Below are 21,660 nucleotides of genomic sequence, written 5' to 3'. Positions count from 1 at the left end.
TGCGTGTGGGATCTAGTTCCCTTACCAGGGACTGAACCCAGGCCCCTCCATTGGGAGCGCAGAGTCTTACCCACTGGACCACCAGGGAAGTTCCATTTCTTTTTTTGATCGAAGGATAGCTGATTTACAATATTGTATGAGTTTCAGGTGTTCCACAAAGTGCTTCAGTTATATAAATTTTTTTCAGATTAATCTCCATTGTAGGTTATTCCAAGTTAGTGAATGTAATTTTATATGCCATACGGTAAATCCTTGTTGCTTATCTATTTTATGTATAGTAGCAAGTAAATCCTATTTGAGCCTCTAGTACTTCACGGAAAATATTTAATGTTCCTTCCCCAATATTTAACATCTCAGAGTTATGATATAGCAGTTATATTACTATATAGAGTCTAATATTAAAATATATTTGGAGGTGATATTAGAGTATTTCCCAACTACAAGCCTTTTGTATATTTCTCACATTCAGGTAGGATGGCATGGATAAAAAACATCTCAAAATGGATTCCTTTACTTCTTACCCTGATACTGGAATCAGAATAACTACATCACAATTGGAGAGGGAATTCTCTGGCAGTCCAGAGGTTAGGACTTGGCACTTTCACTGTGAGGGCACCGGTTCAATCCCTGGTCAGGGAACTAAGATCCCACAAGCTGCAGGGTACAGCTGAAAAAAAAAAAAAAACTGGAGAATGATTTAAGTGTGTTTAGAATCAGACACAGCAGAAAGGAAAGAAATCTGTGAGTTAGAAAACACAAGGGCTCTAAAAACTTTCCTTGACATTCTGAACATCAGAGTAGCCCAGTGTTACATGGAATATTACCCTATCACGATAAAGAAGAAAGTCTTTTGATATAATGTGTCCCTGACACCTTTTCCCTTTACTTTTTTTCTCTATTCAAGAGGGAAATGTGAAATTTGAAATTTCATATTATTAAAATTACAGTGGCCATTTAATGCAATTGGCTAATAATCTTCCATGAAAATGAGACAAAACCTAAAATTGAAGAGGGTTTTGCCTCTCAGCCTTCTTCGTCATCCCGCAGCCAGGTTGCTATGAAGACACTGAAGACTTTAAGTGCTCACGGCGGTAGAAGGGGCAGAGGACCTATCACACCGCCCACGGCACCCTCTGGACTTCCTGTTTGGTGAGAATGATAAACTTACTTCTTTCAGTTACTACCTGAGAAACAGAATTATTATTTTGTCACGGGTGTGGAATGGAGCACGAATGAAAGAATCCTAAACTTAAAATGTTGTGGATGAAAAATACTTCATGAAGACATCTCTCCACTGATGAGTTAGATCTTTTGAGCCCATGTGGGAGAAAATTTCACAACGTGTGAATAAATCATACTGTGAGAATTTATGACAAATGTTCAGAACATTCAGGTGTAATGTTAATGGAGTAAAGAATGTGAGGCCACAAATGCAACATAATTACATGTTTATCTGACCATTTGACTTACTGACCTATGAGCCGATGCATTACACAAACTTTCTTTGCACTGATAAACGCATTCACTCACCTGTCAGTTGGGAATGCTTCCAGTCACTGGATATCTAGCAGGAAACAAAATCAATACACTGCCTTCAAGGAGCATATATTTTCTACAAGGGAAAGTCAGCAATAATTAAATCAGATATGATAGTGTTAAGTACGATGAAGGTGTACACGTACAATGAGAGAGTGACAGGGTGTCCTAATGTAAACAACGTGTTCAGGAAATGCCCACGTGATATAAGAAGATATCTGAATAACATCATGAATTAATTGAAAGAGTGTCATGCGAATACACATGGGGACCATGAGACAAAGAAGGTAAGTGGCTTCTGGCATCCAAGAAAGGCAAGAAAACAAATTCTGCCCTGGAATATCCAGAAGGAGCACAGTGCTTTGGGTCATTTTACACATCTCGCCTCCAGAACCATAGGAGAATAAATCTGTGGTCCTTCAAGGCCCTCAGTTTGTGGTAATCTGTTACAGTAGAAACAGAAAATTTAATAAATTAATGTATGTAGAGAATCAAAACAATCTATACAAATTTCTAGAAAAAGTATAATTTGCAAGGTGTCAGGGTACAATGTGCAAAAATCCACTGTAATTTCACACACATGCAATTTACAAATGGAAATTGAAATTAAATATATAATACGATGTTTGCTCAAAAAAGTAAAAGTAGAAGGAAAATGTGTAAATCTAACAAAGTAAGGACTTTTATGCTGAAACCTACAACCTTAATGAAACAAAATGACCTTCTATTTAGGTCATCTGAGCGAAACATACCATATTCATTGAATTGTTAACAAAATATACCAGATTGACTGGAAGACACAACATAGGAATTATATTAAAATGCCCCAAATTGACATACAGGTTTAGTGTGTTTTCAATCAAGATTTCTGTAGATTCAAACAAGATTTTTCTAAAAATAATAGGGAAAGGCAAAAGAACTAGAAGAGCTAAAATACCTGAAAAATACTGAAGTGGCTGGAATCACTCCACATGACCTCAAGATTTCTAATATAGTGACAGTTATCAAGACTGGGTGGGATTTGTGCAGTGACAGACAAAATATACTAATGGAACAGAATGTGGAAACCAGAAAGAGCCCTACTTCAGTGCCGTTAACCCTTCAACAGCACAGGTGTGAGCTGTGTGGATTCAATTATATGGGCATTTTTTCCAAAGTACTACAGGATCTGTGGCCAGTTGAATCTGAGGATGTGGAACCACGGATAGAGAGCGACAACATTAAGTTATACGTTAATTTACAACTGGTCATGAGTCTAAAACCCTAACTCCATGCCTTGTTCAAAGGTCAAGTGTACTTCCAACCACTTTCTGACAAAGGTACTCAGCCAATTCAATGAAGGAAGGACTTTCCAACACTGGTGCTAATCAATGAAATATTCAAAGAAGAAAAAAAAAAGAGATCTCCATTTAAACTTTACATCTGTACAAATATTAGCTCAAAGTTAAAGCTTTAAAATAAAGTTTAAAACTTTATTCTATAAGAGATTTAGGAAAAACGGTATAGAATAAAATCTTCAGAATCCAGAACTTGATGCAGAGTTCTCAGACAGGTCACAAGAGCATGACCCAAAGAGAATATATCTGGGATGAATGTTTCCATGAAAACAAGACAGAATCTTAAAATGAAAAGGCTTTTTGCCCTCCACCTTCACCCTTCTCAGTCATACAGCAGTCATGTTACTATAGGAAGGTGAGGACCAAGTGCTCATGGTTGAAGAAGGAGCAGAGGACCCATCACACCCCACACTACACCCTCTGGACTTCTGTTAGGTGAAAAGGATGACGCTCCCACTTCTTTTTGGTCACTGTTCTCCAGGTGGTCTGTCACTCACAAATATAAACTGTCTTACCTGAGAAATAAGATTATTATTTCACATTCGTGGCATTTGTGAGGTAATCTCCAGAATGAGTTCTTTAATTAATAAATTTCTCCTCTTAAGGCCTGGCCACAATAAATGCATTTATCTGGTTGCTATTCAGAATGAATTTTCTAATGAAGCGTAAGATGTGGATGCCTGATAGAAGCCTTGTCATATCACTGTATTATTAAAGTCTCTCACCAGTATGGATTACCTGATGGTAAGTTAGGCTTGACAGAACACTGAAGGATTTGCCACACTCATTATATTTGAAAAGATTTTCTCCAGTATAAAGTATCTGGCAGATCTTAAGGTATGAATTTGGACTGAAGACGTTGAGATACTCATTACATTTGTAAGGTTTCTCTCCACTACGGATTATCTGATAGAAAGTGAGGCTTGCAGGCACAAAATCTTTGCCATATTCATGACGTTTGCTCAGCTTCTCCCCACTATAAATTCTCCAATGAATTGTAAGGTGTAAATTTTGAATGAAGACCTTCCCACATATGTCACATTTACATGGTTTCTCTCACGTATAAATTATCAGATACTTAGTGAGGGTTGAGATCAGAGTAAAGGCATTTCAACTCCATTAAAGTTGAAAGGTTTCTCTACATTATGTATTCGCTGATGAATTGCAAAAAGTGAATTTCGACTGAAGACCTTCCCACACTCATCACATCTGTAAGATTTCTCTCCAGTATGAACTCTCTGATGCTTTCCAAGGTTTGGCTTTTGAGAAAAGAACCTGCCACACTCATTACATTTGTAAGGTTTCTCTCCAGTATGAATTCTCTGATGACTTTCAAGATTTGAATTTCGATTGAAGACCTTGCCACACACATTACATTTGTAAGACTTCTCTTCATTATGAACTCTCTGATGCTTTGTAAGGTATGCCTTTTGATTAAAGAATTTGCCACACTCGTTACATTTATAGGGTTTCTCTCCCGTATGAATTCTCTGATGACTTACAAGATTTGAATTTTGACTGAAGACCTTGCCACACACGTTACAGTTGTAAGGTTTCTCTCCAGTATGAATTCTCTGATGACTTGCAAGATTTGAATATTGATTAAAGACCTTGCCACACTCTTTACATTTGTAAGGTTTTTCCCCAGTATGAATTCTCTGATGTCTTCCGAGATGTGAATTTTGACGAAAGACCTTACCACACTCATTACATTTGTAAGGTTTCTCTCCGTTATGAATTCTCCGATGGATTCTAAGGCATGAATTTTGACTAAAGACTTTGCCACACACATCACATTTACATAATTTCACTCCTGTATGGATTACCTCGTGTGTGGAGAGGTGAGAGCCACGATTAAAGGTTTTGCCACACTCATTACATTGGTAAGGTCTCTCTCCGGTATGAATCCTCTGATGACGTTTAAGGGAGGAATTCTGACTACACACTTTGCTACATACATCACATTTATACAGTTTCTCTCCGGTATGGCTCATCTGATGTCTACGGAGGGATGAGCCATGATTAAAGCTTTTGCCACAGTCATTACATTTGTAAGTTTTCTCACGAGTATGAGTTGTCCAATGACTTACAAGGTGTGACTTTAGACGAAAAACATTGCCACATACCCCACATTTATATAACTTCTCTCCCGTATGGATTATCTGGTGTCTGCGGAGGGATGAGCCATGATTAAAGGCTTTGCCACACTCATTACATTTGTAAATATCGTTCTTAAATACATGCAATTCATCCTGAAAGCTTAATGTAAGCCTATTTTCAATGGGCTTCTTTCCTGAATTCCACCTACTATGTCGATCTCTTCTGTGAATTACATTTTCCTTACAGGCTACAGACATTCCTTTGTAATTTCTTTCATCATCCTTCCACTGACACCCAAAGTCATCTTCCTGGATTTCCGTGAAGTAAAAATGTTTCATTTCATGGCTTTTCTGTCTTTCCAACATCACTGTTTGGAATACTTCTCCTCTATCACTGTTTGCTCTTGGTTGTAATTTCTTGATCACATGTATATGAGAGATATCTGCAAGAAACAAAGAACCATAAGGTGTATTATTCATTACAATTCATGAGTAAACGTTTAATGTTGAATATATGATATTAAACCAAAAGTATGTAATTCCCCAGTCCAGTGGTTAGGGCTCTGCACTCCCACTGCAGGGGGCACGGGTTCGATCCCTAGTCCAGGAACTAAGATGCCTCAAGCCACACAGCATGGCCAAAATAAAGTAAAATAAACACAAAGTAACACTTATGTCCAAAAAGGTTATGAAACTTCCCAATCATGACCTTAAAAATTTTAGGAACACTAAAAGAATAGGACTCTTTTTTGGTTTTTTTTTGGCTCACGGGCCCAGCCGCTCCGTGGCATGTGGGATCTTCCCGGACCGGGGCACGAACCCGTGTCCCCTGCATCGGCAGACGGACTCTCAACCACTGCGCCACCAGGGAAGCCCCAAGAATAGGACTCTTTACTAAAGAAAGAGTGATTACATGTAATTCAAATTAATATTAGGGTAGCCTAGTTCTAACACCCTATAACAGAAACATTCACACTAGACAAACTTATGTTAGCTCTTGAAGAAACAATATTTTTCCACCAAAGCATATACCAATTAACAATAGACATACTGTGATCTCATAAATGAGGATGTAAAAAATATTATACTGTACATATATTCTGCATACTATGGTACATAAATCAATGCTAAAGAACATACAATACTGTACATTACCATACTGTAATGGTACATAATCCAAAACAGACTTATCTAATGAATAATTTAAATAACTAGCAGTATAGAATTACAAAATACAGCATATAGAAAATGAAGAATTTGATAACACAATTTAAAAAAATATATTTTTCTAAATATCTGCTATAAAACTACGTACCCATAAAGAATACATATTTTACTACATTAACAAGTGGTACATGTCAGTTGTATTCTATAATAAATGCTGAAAAACCATCATATATAAATTACAATTAAAAATTAATAAATGGGGCTTCCCTGGTGGTGCAGTGGTTAAGAATCCCCCTGTCAATGCAGGGGACACGGGTTCGAGCCCTGGTCCAGGAAGATCCCACATGCTGCGGAGCAACTAAGCCCGTGCACCACAACTATTGAGCCCGTGTGCCTAGATCCCATGCTCTGCAACAAGAGAAGCCACCGCAATGAGAAGCCCGCACACTGCAATGAAGAGTAGCCCCTGCTCGCCGCAACTACAGAAAAGCCTGCTCACAGCGACAAAGACCCAGTGCGGCCAAAAATAAAATAAATAAAATTTTAAAAACACCAAAAAAATTAATAAATGTACTATTCTAGAGTTACCTAACCTAATAGACAGTTACCTAACCTAATAGACCTACCTTCACAGAGCACTTAAATTCTCCAGTTCATTGCCTCTAAAATATATGTAATAAAGAGTGAGCAATTTGTATATTTATTAACTAGGGTCAGACACAACGTTGTTTAGAACAAACTGGAGATGAAAAGCATACAAGATAGGATACAAAGTGATATGACAATAAACATGACAGAATATTAATATAACTATTTATAAAAAGTAACTTTTCAATCTTTACTATAAAACATACAAGATTCTAAGCCATCTAATGGCACTAATTTGTTTAAAAGGCTTGATGGAAATCAACAAAATTTTTAAAATCAGGGAAGTAGACTCACACGTTTATGTACATGACTGCAATTGATATAGAAAGTACTGAGAGAAACAGGATTTGAACCTGAACTTCCAAACTAAGACAACATATTCTCAAGCATGACTGCCCAGCCAGGCAGTACAGATTACAAAATATTAAAACAAATACCAGGAGTTTAAAAAGAAAACTCCAAGAGAGACGCAAAAGAAGGGAGCCATGTAACCGATAATGTTATTCAGCCACCACTCCTGAAAATGGTTTCTGAATCATCACAGCTGCACATAGTGATTTCGGTCATGTCATGAGAAAGTTATTCGACAGAAAAAGAGGGATCATTTTTACAGTCTGAGTAATGTGGAAGGTGGAGGGATGGGTGAAGGAGTGCTGCAGAAATTGAGACAATCAGGGGAACAGCATAAATACGTGAGCAAGTAACAGTGGTTCCATCTACGTCAAAGTACCACGTCAGGAAGGGTCAGGTCTGAGAAAGGGCATGAGTGGAGCACAGGGTATATGCATATTGGGAGCACAGCTTGTGATTGTCCATCTGTGTGAATATAACTGTACAAGAGGAGAGCAGCCAAGATAGCGGAGTGGAAGGACCCTAAGCTCCCCTAGTCTCAGGAGCACATCCAAATGACAACAACCATGGCTGAAAAAGACTGAAACCTACTAGAAACCTAACAGAACATAAAGAAACCTACCAGACATAAAGAAAAAACCACAAGGAGATACATAGGAGGGGGCGGGCCCATGATACCACCAAATCCCATACTTTGTGTGGGTGACAGACAAACTGGAGAATAATTGTATTACCGAGGTCTTCCCACAGGATTGCGAGTTCTGAGCCCCACGTCAGACCCTCCAGCCCTGGGGTCTGGCATCAGGAAGAGGAGAACTTGGACAAAGTTTTCCTGGGATAAATTCCTACATCATTTCCTGAGGCTCATAGGGGATGGTCATTAGTACATGGAAACAAGATTGTCACAGTGCCCGTAAGAGAGGCTTTTGTGACAGTCCTCAAAGCCAGAAAAAATACGGGAAAGGCTTCTCAGTCAGGCTCTCGTGATACTTTCTATCTCGTGTCCTACAACACGCAGACCACTCTACTGAGTAGCTTCAAGTGGCGACTTACCGTGGAGCAGGAAAATATTACAGCATATGAGGGAAAGCATTCTCCAACGAAAATTTCCTGTCACCCAGTAAACCCACTCCACAGAGAGTCCATCCGTAGCTGTCTGCTACAGGTGGATTATCACAGCAAAGAAACTGGATAAAATTTCAGACTCTAGGAATATGTATTTCAAAAGCAAGCTTCAAAAGGCAAAATCATGCAAACTTAGAAGAATATGAAATCAGGAGAGTCTGCATTACGGACTTGGTAGAGCAGTACAAGAGCGAAAACAATACAAGATATGGGGGTCAGATATTACAGCCCTCGAGAAGAAACCATGCATTCTATCCAAGATGCCAAACTGAGAGCCTGGAAGATTCACATATTCCCCCCGTGAGGGACTGGGAAATAAAAAGAGGATCTCTCTGTCCACTGTCTTTATAGTTTTGCTCTGTAAAAATTACACAAGATCCAATCTACCTCTCTGTTTCACACACCCCTGAAGTGTGCGGCAAAATCAGAACAGGAGAAATGGCTGTGAAGTCTAAACAAGCAGACGGGGCTTGAGACAGCTCCATGCCGGTTCTGAGGTGCCAGATGGAATGAAAGAGCAGCCAGTGTTTTCCCATCTTCTGATGAGGTCTTCAAAGAACACAAATAGGGATAAAACTGAGAAAGGCCCAGAGACTGGAGTCTGGAGGCATCAACTCTTATGATATGGACTGAGAACTGAGCACCCAATGAAGTCAAGTACAGAAAGAGAAATGAAGGGGGCAAAAGATGCCTTTAAAACAACCCTCTTCACGCTCCTCAAGGTCAAGTAAAATCTAGTTCACAGGGGCCAGATGGCAGAGCATATATCATGATAAAGACTTTACCCTTTGGGCTTCCCTGGGGGCGCAGTGGCTAAGAATCTGCCTGCCAATGCAGGGGACACGGGTTCGAGCCCTGGTCCGGGAAGATCCCACCTGCCGCGGAGCAACTAAGCCTGTGCGCCACAACTGCTGAGCCTGTGCTCTAGAGCCTGTGAGCCGCAACTACTGAGCCCACGTGCCACAACTACTGAAGCCTGCGAGCCTAGAGCCTGTGCTCCGCAACAAGAGAAGCCACTGCCATGAGAAGCACATGCACCACAATGAAGAGCAGCCCCCGCTCGCCGCAACTAGAGAAAAGCCCACGCGCAGCAACGAAGACCCAACGCAGCCAAAAATAAATCAATAAAAATAAATAAATTAAAAAAAAAAAAGACTTTGCCTTTGTCTCTGATGGGGCTGCAGCCCCACCAGAGGGTGAAAGAATACATTTTACACGTTGAATGACAGAATGATAACCCAGGAATAAGAAAAATGTCCTCTCAGAGTTCACAATAAATAAACTTCTATTTTCGGGAAGAACTCTCCCACTTGGGTAGAGTTACCCAAAGACTACTAATGCTGCCGCTTCTTCTCTGCCCTTCTGAGACCTAACCTGTGTTCACACTTCTGATAAATTCCCACCCCCTTGTTTTTTTGCTATTTTCACATCACTCTTCAGAGGCTAGGGATCTTCCTCTTCTTCCAAAATGCAAATAATATTCAGATCAGAAATAGAAATTTCTGCTTCTCAAAAGAAATAAATAAGATCTGTGGCTCTTCCAGAATCCCAGCTCTTTGTTCAGCTGAGGAGTGAGGACATGACGGGTGGGTCTGGAAAAATATTTCACCGATTGCTCCACCACTTGCCTCCTTCTGAATGCAGAGGGAACAGTGTAATATGCAGATAATTAGCTCTCTTCCAAGAAGTAGTGAATCGAAAGCACAGGGGTAGAAAAAAGAGAATTCATTATTTGAAAAGTTTGCCCTGAGCTTTATAAATACTTAAGCTCTGGAACAATGCCTGACGTATCATGAAATGGATAGATCATTTGCAGAAAAGTGAAGCTTAAACTCATGATATCACATCATGAAGCTTTTCATATCTGAGTCAACAGGGATTTCAGATCAGTCAAGCAAAACAAGGGCTCCCAAGGGGCACAGAGGGAAAATGCAAAGATACCCAAAAGGCATATCCCAACTTCTGAAGGGAAGTTATCCTCACCCAGGGAGATCAGGTTGCTGTAGGTCTCCAACATCACATCCACATAAAAGGCCTTCTGATCAGGGTCCAGGCATTCCCACTCCTCCCGAGAGAATTCTATGGCCACATCCTTGAATGTCAACGGTGCCTGAAATGAAAACATATCTCATCAAGGGGCCATGAAGAGAGTTCTTATTATCACACAAAATGAGAAGAGGAGAGAGTGGTAAGGATCAATTCAGTGGAAGTATGTAGTCTGACAGATCCATGTAAAGGTATTTAGGGAAATTATGGGTCTCTAATTTTAATTTCTTATGCCTTTTCATAGCAATTACGATATCCTCCAATCAATGTAGATTTTTCATTTTTCCAGACAACACACGAAAAACTTAGAAATAAAATTCAATAACAGGTTGTCTATGCAGAAGTGTTACATATTATGTTTTACACACTGCATGATATTCAAAATCTAAATGAGCTACAGTATCAGTGGTGCCTTCAGAGATGACAAAGTCCACAGTGGCTTTACAGAAAGGTCAAAATCTGCAATTATGATAATGATAACAAGAGCAATGACTAGAAGTGTTGGAACAATTCCTATATGCTAGTATCATTCTAAATAAATTCTTTACATGTATGAAATTGTTATAAACATAAAAGCTCATTAGAGATGACCTGTTCCAATCTTACAAAGGATAGTACTGTGTCAGCTCACACACAGATGCACATAAAATGTTAGTAATCGTATTGTTATTTAAACCATTAACACAATACTGTAGGAAAAATTCGAGGCCAAGGAACACATTTAAGATATAATTTCAAATGCAAAAAGATAGGTTTGAAATAATGATGTCTTTATCAAAACCATGGACTTGCACTTCCATGCACTCGTGCACACACATGTAAACACACAATTAATTGAAAAGGCAGGAGTTCCCTGGTGGTCCAGTGGTTAGGTCTCGGCAATTTCACTGCTGTGGCCCTGGGTTCAATCCCTAGTTGGGGAACTAAGATCCCTCAAGCTGCTTGGCTTGGGAAAAAAAAAAAAAAAAAAAAAAAGATAGGAGTTGTCTATTGACATATTTTTGAATAACATTTTCTGTTATCATTTTCATCCACGTTTATTTCAGCATTTTCGAAGAACGAGAAAGTATGACCTGCACTTAATTTAATTCATCAACATTATTCTATAGTAGTCTAGTAAAAGAAAAATGGTACAAACATAAAGAGAAAAATACAAAACTTTTAACTCCTATCTCTATACAACACCTAAATTGAAGAATATAAGTACAATTTTATCCACTAAAATTAAAATAGGTAGGTATTAACAAACGCAGAACAGAGTTTGTGTATTCCACTTATAAAACACTGACTCAAAATTAGAAGTTATTACATTAATTTAACATATTAAGAAAAAGACTTATCACAATAATAAAGTTTAAAACTTCCTGGAGAATTAAAAATCATGACAAAAAGGAATATAGAAAAAAATATATTGTTATGAAGCAAGAACATTTCACCAAACATTAAAATCAGAAGGAAACCCTCAATGCTTTCCCTCTGAAGTGGAGTGAAGGGGGATGGCCAGGGCTCCTGCCTTTCACCACTGTACAGTGTGCCTGAGCAGCGACCACCAGAGGAAGTAACAGGAGGAAAACAGGGAACAAGAGCGAGAAACACACAGAGAGTGCGTCAGAGCTGCAACTGTGAACATTCACAAATCTAAGGACATGGGAAGGTAAAAAGTGAAAGGATGGAAAAAAATATTCCATCCTAATGAGAGCAGGGGCGACTACATAATGTCAGACAAAATAAACTAAAGACAAAATCTGATACAAGAGACAAAGGACAATATATACTACTAAAAGAATCAATTCCCTAAGAAGATATAATTTTAAGTACTTATATATCTAACATTAGAGCTCTCTCCAAAAATGAAGGAAACACTAACAGAAACAAAGAGAGAAATAGCAGCACAATAATCCTATGAGACTTTAACATCCCAGTTTTTTCGATGGGTGGAACCAAAGAGAACATCAATAAGGGAACAGAGGACTTGAACAACACTATAGACCGACTGGACCTAACAGACATGTACAAATCACTCTACCCAACAACAGCAGAAAACACACACTTCTCAAGAACAAATAAAACATTTTCCATGAGAGACCACATGTTAGGACATAAAAGAAATCTTAACAATTTTAAGAAGACTGAGAGCATAATGAATTTTCTCAAACCACAAAGCAATAAAATTAGAAATAAACAGCAGAATGAAAACAGAAAAATCCCCAAAATGTGGAAATAAAACAACGTATTCATAAATAACCAATGGGTCAAAGAAGAAATCACGAAGGAATTTTTAATATATCTGGATGAACATGAAAACATACAAAAATTTATAAAATGTAGTGAAAGCCTTACTAACAGGGAAGTCAAATCAGAAATCTATTTTTACTACTCAAGGAAGTAGAGAAGAATAAAATCAAATTTAGCAAAACGAGGAGCTTCCCTCGTGGCGCAGTGGTTAAGAATCCGTCTGACAATGCAGGGGACAAGGGTTCGAGCCCTGGTCCGGGAAGATCCCACATGCTGCAGAGCAACTAAGTCCGTGCACCACAACTACTGAACCTGTGCTCTACAGCCCGCGAGCCACAACTTCTGAGCCCACGTGCCACAACTACTGAAGCCCATGTGCCTAGAGCCCATGCTCCCTAACAAGAGAAGCTTCTCACCTCAGTGAGAAGCCCGTACACTGCAATGAAGAGTAGCCCCAGCTCACCGCAACTACAGAAAGCTCATACGCAGCAACAAAGACCCAATGCAGCCAAAAATAAATATATAAAATAAATTAAAAAAACAAACTATAAGGGGTTCAATGAACAATAATGCTTACAAATTGCATAATCTAGAAGATACAGGTAAATTCACTGAAACATACAACCTATTAAGCTCTAATCTTTAAGTAATAAAAAAGTTGAAAAGAATTATAACTAGAGAGGTTCAAGCAGCAATCTGAAATCTTGAACAAGGAAAAAGCCAAGACCATATCAGTTTGCCGCATAATTCTACCAAACATTTACAGAAGAATTACCTCTAATCCTGATAAAAAGCTTCCAAGCTTCCGAAGAGCTGTAGAGGGAACACTGGCAAACTCATTCTATGGAGCCTGCATGATTCTATACCAAGCCCAGAGAAAGACACACGAAACACAGAAAACTACAAACCAGTATCCTTCATGAATACTGAAAAATCCTCAACAAAATAGTACCAAACCAAATTCAACAACACATTAAAATGATTTTACATCATGACCAAGTGGATTTTATTACTATAAGCAAGGATGACTCAACATACAAAAATCAATTAATGTCATACACCACATTAACAGAATAAAGGAAAAAAACATATGATCGTCTCAATTGATGCAGAAAAATGCATTTCACAAAATTCAACTATGTTTCAAGATATAAAAACCCTGGGAATTCCCTGGCGGTCCAGTGCGTAGGACTCGGCACTTTCACTGCCGTGGCCCAGGTTCAGTCGCTGGTCAGGGAACTAAGATCCCACCACAAGGCCAAAAAGAAAAAAAGAGAGATATAAACACTCAGCTAGAAAGCTTTCCTTCTCAGATCAGGAAGAAGGCAAGGATACACACCCTCTGCACTACTGCCCAGTAAAGTACAGAAAGCCCTCACCAGAGAAATTAGACAAGAAAAAGAAAGTTACCCGAATTGAAAAAAGTAAAATTATCTTTCTTCATAGATGATAACTTTTATATATAAAAACAGTAAAGATTAAAAAAAACACAAAAAAAACCAGTAAAGATTCCACGAGGAAACTGCTACATCAAAAAACAACTCTAGAAAAGTTGCAGGATACCAAAAGTCAATGCCCAAAAACCATGTGCATTTCTATACACAGTGAACAATGTCAATAGAAAATTAGAAAACAATCGTATTTCTAGAGCATCAAAGGGATAGAATACTTAGTAAGAAATTCACCAGGGAGGCAAAAGACTTGTACACTGAAAACTATTAAATGTTGCTAAAAGACACACAAGGAGATACAAATAAACATCCTATACACATGGATTGAAAGACTAAATATTCTTAAAATGACCCTATTACCCAAAGTGTTGTATAGATTCAATGTAATCCCGATCAAAAGTCCCATGGCAATTTTTGCAGAAATAGAAGTAACTATGCTAAAATTCATAGGGAATCTCCCAAATCTCCAAAATACTCTTGACAAAGAAGAAAAATAGAGGGCACCCTTTATAGACTTCAAAACATATCACGAGGGCTTCCCAGGTGGCACAGTGGTTAAGAATCCACCTGCCAATGCAGGCGACACCGGTTCAAGCCCTGGTCCGGGAAGATTCCCACATGCCGCGGAGCAACTAAGCCCGTGTGCCACAACTACTGAAGCACATGCACCTAGAGCCCGTGCTCTGCCACAGGAGAGGCCACCACAGTGAGAAGCCCGCGCACCGCAAAGAAGAGCGGCCCCCGCTCGCCGCAACTAGAGAAAGCCCGCGCTTAGCAACGAAGACCCAACGCAGCCAAAAATAAATAAATAAAATGAATAAATTTATGGAAGAAAAAAAAAACAACAAAAAAAAACCATATCACGAAATAATCAAGATGGTGTGGTACTGGCATAAACACAGATACGTAAAGTAATGCAACAGAACAGAACACTCAAAATTAATTTTGCATATACATAGAACGCATTTTCAAGGGTGCCAAGACCACACAATAGAAAAAGGACAGTCTCAGGAACAAACGGTGCTGGGAAACCCGGTATCTACCAGCAAAGTCTAAAGCTGGAAACTTACCTGCATCAGAATGAGAAACTTCTATGTGTCAGAGGAGGCAACCAACAGCGAAAAGTAACCTCCAAGGACCGGAGATGATGAAAATGGGCTAAGAATCTCCATGTGTCAGAGATTTAGGTTGATTTCAAAGTTTAAAATCAATAATAGAATGAAACACCCTCTATCACTGATGTATCTCTGAACTTTCCATTCCATTCCCCATCATTACGATTTTTAAATCAGTGACACATCCATTTCGCTTCTAATGCAGCATGAAAAGTCACAACGTATTTGCTGTAGTCTGTTTGCTAAAATTTACCGGGCATAAGTGCATATTATTACCTGACTTGCATGTACAGCTTCTTTATCCTGGTTTTCAGAGAGCAGACAGTGCACTGAGATGGGGCCCCTCAACAATCCCTGCTGCCCAGTAGCACTGACACCGTGACACTTCACATGGGTGTGAAGCCCTGCCCAGGACTAGGCCCAGTGGAGCCTCTTCACAAGTCCCAGGTCACTGGGTCATGGGGAGACGGGATCTAAGTGGAGATGACAGGCCTTGAGGGAAGGCCCTGGATGACTGTGAATGTACAGGTGGCAGACAAGATTAGCGAGTCCAAAGAAGGGCATCTCAGGAAGGACAGACTGAAGAATCAACAGAGAAAATGACTTTACCTGAGAAAGAGCCATTTCTGACTCCTTTTCTTTCCTCTTCCAGGCTTCTTCCTCAGGCAATAGGAGTCTTTAGAGGTCGATCTTGAAAGTTGGAAAGATGCTGTTTAATGCTTAGAATCGACACACCCCCTTCCTGACTCACAACCACACACACAGGGAAGACCTCAGCATGAGGAACAGACAGTCCTCTGCTGCCCACTGTCACAGGAGGGATTCAGGACAGTAAACTCCCACACAGAGAACAACAAGTAAGTTCCTATACTTATTTTTTTTCAGTGCATGATAGATCTTTGAAGATCAAATAGTGTAGGTTATCCTTTTTTTATTGAATATATTTTTCAGATTATTTTCCATTATAGGTTATTATAAAATATTGAATATAGTTCCCTGTGCTATACAATAGGTCACTGTTGCTTTAATTATTCTATATATAGTAGTGTGTATCTCTTTATCCCAAACTCGCAATTTATCTCTCCCCCTCCTTCCACCTTTGGGAACCATAAGTTTGTTTTCAATGTCTGTTGAGTCTAGTTCTGCTTTGTAAATACGTTCATTTGTACCATTTTTTTTAAGCTTTCCCCATATAAGTGATATCATGTGTCTATTTGTCTGATTTAATTCACTTAGTATGATAATCTCTAGGACTCTACCTGCACTACTATGTGTTTCCGTTTCATTCTGTTTATCTGTCTCCCTACTTCTTTCTACGTCTCTGCCTCTTTGCTCCCCTCTACTCTCCTGCTGTTTCTGCCCTCCTCTCTATTTATTTTCTCACTCCTGTCTTGCCCCACTCTGCAACCTGTTCCCCCTATTGATGATCTTTCTCCCTAGCCTTTCGGATGACCTACATTTTTATGTACTTCTGCCTTTCTTCCCCCCATTTCTGTTCCCTCTCTGCCCTCTGTTTACACCCCTTCACTCCCTGTTACACTCTCTTCCTCCCCACTCTCTGGCACCCCAGGTGGCTATGCTTCCTTCCTGCTCTCTCTGCTCTAGTAGTCCATATTTTTCCTCTCCTTCTCTCCCAGCACCATGATGCTCTGAAGGCCATGGTTCCACCTTTTATCCTCTCCCGGACCCTCTGTCTGAAACGCCTCACCATTGTCACCACCCTCCCACCACTGATCCAGAGCCCCTCACCCCTTGCTGCTCTCCAATCCCTGGAGATCCGGCTTTTTTATTTACTTCTTTATTTTATTCACCTGCTACCTTCCATGCTTAATCACTTTCACTTTACTGTCTATTTCCAAGTCCCTCTATGTTCCCATTGGTTCTCCCTCATTCTTTATCCTCCTCAGGTTTTCTGTTTCTCTCAGTCGCTCTCTGTCTCTGCTTCTCCTGATCCCCCTCGCCCCTGTATTTACGAGGATGGCGACTGAATAAGACGCCCGCATACTGTTAGAGACAGTTTGGAACTCGGGACCGAAGAACACTATGTGTCACAAGGCTGGCCCAGGTCACCTCCCCCTACACGGGGTCTGAGGAAGGGTTGACCAGGAAGGGGAGGCCTACGGAGCAGAAAGACCGGTCTGAGTAAGAGGTGAGGACAGAGGGTCTAAGAGGTAAGGGGTCTCAGGAGAGGGGAGGACTCTCCAGGACCCCAGGACCGGGGAGAGGACGCGGCCTCTCCAGCAGCACTGCGGCCGGAGCTGCCCTACGGAGGCGGAGGGCGAGGCTGGGGAGCTCGAATCCACCTCACGGAAGAGGACTTTACAAGCAGGGCGGAGGTACTGAAGGGTTTTAAGCAGGAAAACGGAGCGAAAGGCGGTGTCTACGTGGACCGAAAGCAGAAAAGGCAAGGGCTTCGGTACTGGACGCAGAGAAATTTAAAACCCAAAGGGAAACGGTCCACGATCTGTAACAGTGATGGGAGGAGGGGCGGGAGTGGTAATTTAAACACCGCAGTGACTCCAGCACCCTAAGGATGGAGTAAAGGGACCGCGAAGCACAGATTTAAACTAGAAAAGAGAAACTTACGTTCTGCAGTGTGACCTTCGTTGTAAGCATTCCGTTTCCGGGTCCGTAGAGAAGTGCGCATGCGCGTGGTGAAGAGGTGGGGCGGGGCCTGGGTGGAGCGCTAAGGACCGGGTTGGGGGGGGGAGGTGAGGGGAACCCAGGTGCAAGCAGGGACCAAGGGAGGGTGGGAAGGGGGCGGGCCCGGAAGGTGCTTGGAAGGTGCTTGTACTTGACGGGCTTAAGTTGCAGTCTGTAACAATTTTAAGCTAAAGGTTACATTTGTGGGGACCAGTTATGTCGAAAACGAAGATGTTTTCTCTAAACAAGTAGAATGCTATTTTCCCTAGTAGGTTGCTCTCGTGTCCTGCTAATGAGCCCAAAGGTATTCATATTTCTGGAAATGTGGGTCTTCCAGAGTAGTTGACATGAGTCAGTGGTTGGATCCAGGAAGATTTTGTGCAATTAGAATTAATTTAAGAACTGAACTTGTGGGCTTCCCTGGTGGCGCAGTGGTTGAGAGTCCGCCTGTCTATTCAGGGGACACGGGTTCGTGCCCCGGTCTGAGAGGATCCCACATGCCGCGGAGCGGCTAGGCCCGTGAGCCATGGCTGCCGGGCCTGCGCGTCCGGAACCTGTGTTCCGCGGTGGGAGAGGCCATAACGGTGAGAGGCCCGCATACCGCAAAAAACAAAAAACAAAAAACTGAACTTGTCTCTGTATTACACACTAGAATGAGAAATATTCTAGTGTTGAATGGGCTATTTCATACTGACACCCTGCAGAACAGCTTCTCCGTTTCTACTCCCCTTTCACTCCAGAGGCCAAATTCAACAATTTGCTTAGTTCCAGAGACTCAGGGACAAGTCGTAGGGTCTGAGACTGGAGGACTAAGGCAAGTGATAATTTAGGTCAGTAACCGTTGCTTTAAAAAGAGCAAAACGTTTTCAAAAATTGTTGTAAATTGGGACTTCCCTGGTGGTCCAGTGGTTAAGATTCTGTACTCCCACTGCAGGGGGCACCGGTTGCATCCCTGGTCAGGGAACTAAGATTCCGCATGCCTCACAGCGCGGCCTGAATAAAAAAATAAATATGTTTAAAAATTGTTATAAATTGTATTGTTCTTTCTTTTTGCTAACGGGTTTTAATTATTTGCTGTTTTAGCCTAAGTTACGCGGGCCTCCCACTGCCGCGACCTCTCCCGTGGCGGAGCACAGGCCCCGAACGCGCAGGCCCATTGGCCATGGCTCACGGGCCCAGACGCTCTGCGGCATGTGGGATCCTCCCGGACCAGGGCACGAACCTGCGTCCCCTGCATCGGCAGGCGGACTCTGAACCGCTGTGCCAACAGGGAAGCCCTCGCCTAAGTATTTTTATTTATTTACTTTTGGGCCGCAGCACGGGGCATGTGGGATCTTAGCTCCGCACCACCTACAGTGAGAGTGCAGGGTCTTAACCACTGGACCGCCAGGAAGTCCCATTTACCGTTTTGTATGTGTGTTTGTCACTGTGTGTTTTGGGGTGTCTATGGCCTTATTATGATTTTAGGCAGCCTCTCTGCTAATGGATGGGGCTGTGTTCCTGTCTTGCTAGTTGTTTGGCATAGGGTGTCCAGCACTGTAGGTTGCTGGTTGTTGAGTGGAGCTGGGTCTTGGCATTGAGATGGAGATCTCTGGGAGATTTTCACTGTTTGATATTACGTGGAGCTGGGAGGTCTCTTGTGGACCAGTGTCCTGAAGTTGGCTCTCCCACCTCAGAGGCATAGCACTGACTTCTGGCTGGGGCACCAAAAGCCTTCCATCCACACTTTTGGGAGGTCTGAGGTCTTCTGCCGGCGTTCAGTAGGTGTTCTATAGGAGCAGTTCCACCTGTAGATGTATTTCTGATGTATCTGTGGGGAGGAAGGTGATCTCTGTGTCTTACTCTTCCGCCATCTTGAAGCTGCTCTCTCTGTGTGTTTTAATATTTACTTTTTATTTGGCTGCGCGGGGTCTTCGTTGAGGCATGCGGGATCTAGATCCCTGACCAGTGATGGAACCCGGGCCCCCTGCATTGGGATTGCTGAGTGTTAACCACTGGACCACCAGGGAAGTCCCCTATTTGCCGTTTTGAAACCAACTGTTTACACAGCGACATATAAGAATTGTATAAACAACTCTTTATACAATTACATACATCAGTATATAAGTTTAAGGTGTACAGCAATAGTCTGACTTCCCTATATTGTGAAATGATTACCACAATATGTTTAATTAGCATTAGCATCCATCATTTCACATAGATAAAATAAAAAGAGAAAGGAAAATAAAAGAAAAAAATTTTTCTTTTGATGAGAATTGCCTTTTTTTTGATTCTTCTACACATATAATCATATATTTCTCATTTGTTATTGTCTTTGGCTTTCAGCCATAAGAATTGCCTTATTTTGTAAAATACTTATCGTATTCCATGTTTGTGCTGAATTACCTTAAAATATCTTTGAGAAAAACTTGTTTACATCCTAATATACTTAAGTCAACAATAACTAAATATAATGCAATTTCAAATTCACAATATGTTCATTATGAGAATAAGTAGAAATTTACCTTTTATTTTTAAACTGTAATGTATTTTAGCTGTTTGTGTTCTATTGCTGAAAGTTCTGTTAGGTGTGGATAATAGACCCTGTAAAATATATAGTATTCAGAAGACATTGGGATTTATTCTCATCTAAGGAATAATTAACTTTGCCATGTTTCTAAGGACATTTACTGGGGAGGTATATTCTCTTTAATATGAACCCTAAAGAAGGTAAATCTAGATTATCGACTATGCAATAACTTCATTTCTGCCCTCAATATTTCTATGGCAATATCTGTCATTAAACATTTATTGCAGTATGTTTTCCCACATCCCTGCAGGTGGAAGATTTCATCCATAGAGAAACAGCAATCAATTGTAATATGATGTTTACATAGGACTATTAGCATATTTAAAATATTTTCAGACAAAATGAGCAGAATGTCCTGGTGTAACACAACATGCAAACAACATCACATTTTTATTTTATTTATTTTTGGCTGGGCCGGGTCTTAGTTGCAGCACGTGGAATCCATTTCCCTGACCAGGTATCGAACCCAGGCCCCCTGCATTGGGAGTACGGAGTCTTAGCCACTGGACCACCAGGGAAGTCCCCAACATCCCATTTTTAAAATTTGCAGCGACTGGAATAAATTTTGGGATGTGCGTTAGATAGATTATTATGCAATGTTTGAAACTATCCGTGTTGGCGGGTGGCAGCACCGGGGACGCCCTTGGGAAGACACTGGTCTCGATCTCTCAAGCAATAACTTCTCATCCAGCCACCCCCCACCCCTCCCCGGGCTCCCCACAGGGCCCAGCAGGGTCATCACAGTGGCCTCGAGCAGGAGCCCCCGGTGCCTTATAGCCCAGCTACGATGGGGGTCTCCATGGCGCACAGAGCAAGATGGTGGACCACCGGGACGAGGCCATCCATGTCCTCTGCGGCCTCGCCGTGGGCAGAGCAGGGGACGTGCACGGGCTGTTGCCGGGTCACTGGGCGCTGGCCTCGGGCTTTGCTGGCCCCGTCAAGCCAATGGGCCGGCGGCACGCCAGCCTGGTGGGAGGCGGGCACTCCACCTAAAACTGCATCTCAGCCCTGCTGGCCAGGCCTGGGCCGAAAGGAGCCTTTTTTGTTTGTTTTCAGTAACAAAACTGTAAAGAAAGCATGCAGGAAATACATACACTTTGTCAGACAAGAGAAAAAGATGCCTTAAGTATAAAACGTGAAGAGTCAAACATACTGCTCATGGCAGGGAGATGCTGTGCAGAGCCAGCTTGGTTGGCAGCCACCAGCAACTTGTGCCTAAGCCTGATAGTTTTTTTTTTTTAAGGAAAATAAAAGGGACGGTAGTTATGAGTGTTTTTTTTTAAATAATGTGGAAGAAAATTATTAAGAATGGTGACTTTGTTCTCTTTTTTTTTTTTT

The 21,660-nt window shown here is 41.2% G+C and overlaps 1 protein-coding gene across 2 annotated transcripts; it reads right to left on the bottom strand.

The window, feature by feature from the left end:
• Nucleotides 1-116: 116 nt before the first annotated feature.
• LOC113605699 (zinc finger protein 160-like) lies at nt 117-17,741 on the bottom strand. Of its 2 annotated transcripts, XM_027079239.1 has the most exons (5): nt 17,697-17,741; nt 15,720-15,800; nt 10,247-10,373; nt 4,016-5,415; nt 117-3,779 (listed from the first exon to the last, which is right to left on the bottom strand). In XM_027079239.1, exons 2-5 carry the CDS (start codon nt 15,732-15,734, stop codon nt 3,585-3,587), a joined length of 1,737 nt encoding a protein of 578 aa, XP_026935040.1. In that variant the 5' UTR covers nt 15,735-15,800; nt 17,697-17,741; the 3' UTR covers nt 117-3,584. The 2 variants fall into 2 exon arrangements, with proteins under 2 accessions (XP_026935040.1, XP_026935039.1); XM_027079238.1 differs by having other exon boundaries at nt 117-5,415; nt 17,697-17,733.
• Nucleotides 17,742-21,660: the final 3,919 nt, after the last annotated feature.

This window comes from Aethalodelphis obliquidens, unplaced genomic scaffold, assembly GCF_003676395.1.
Source record: "Aethalodelphis obliquidens isolate GAN/ISIS:26980383/991018 unplaced genomic scaffold, ASM367639v1 scaffold43, whole genome shotgun sequence".
Taxonomy (NCBI): domain Eukaryota; kingdom Metazoa; phylum Chordata; class Mammalia; order Artiodactyla; family Delphinidae; genus Aethalodelphis; species Aethalodelphis obliquidens.
This window is presented reverse-complemented; position numbering and strand designations above follow the sequence as displayed.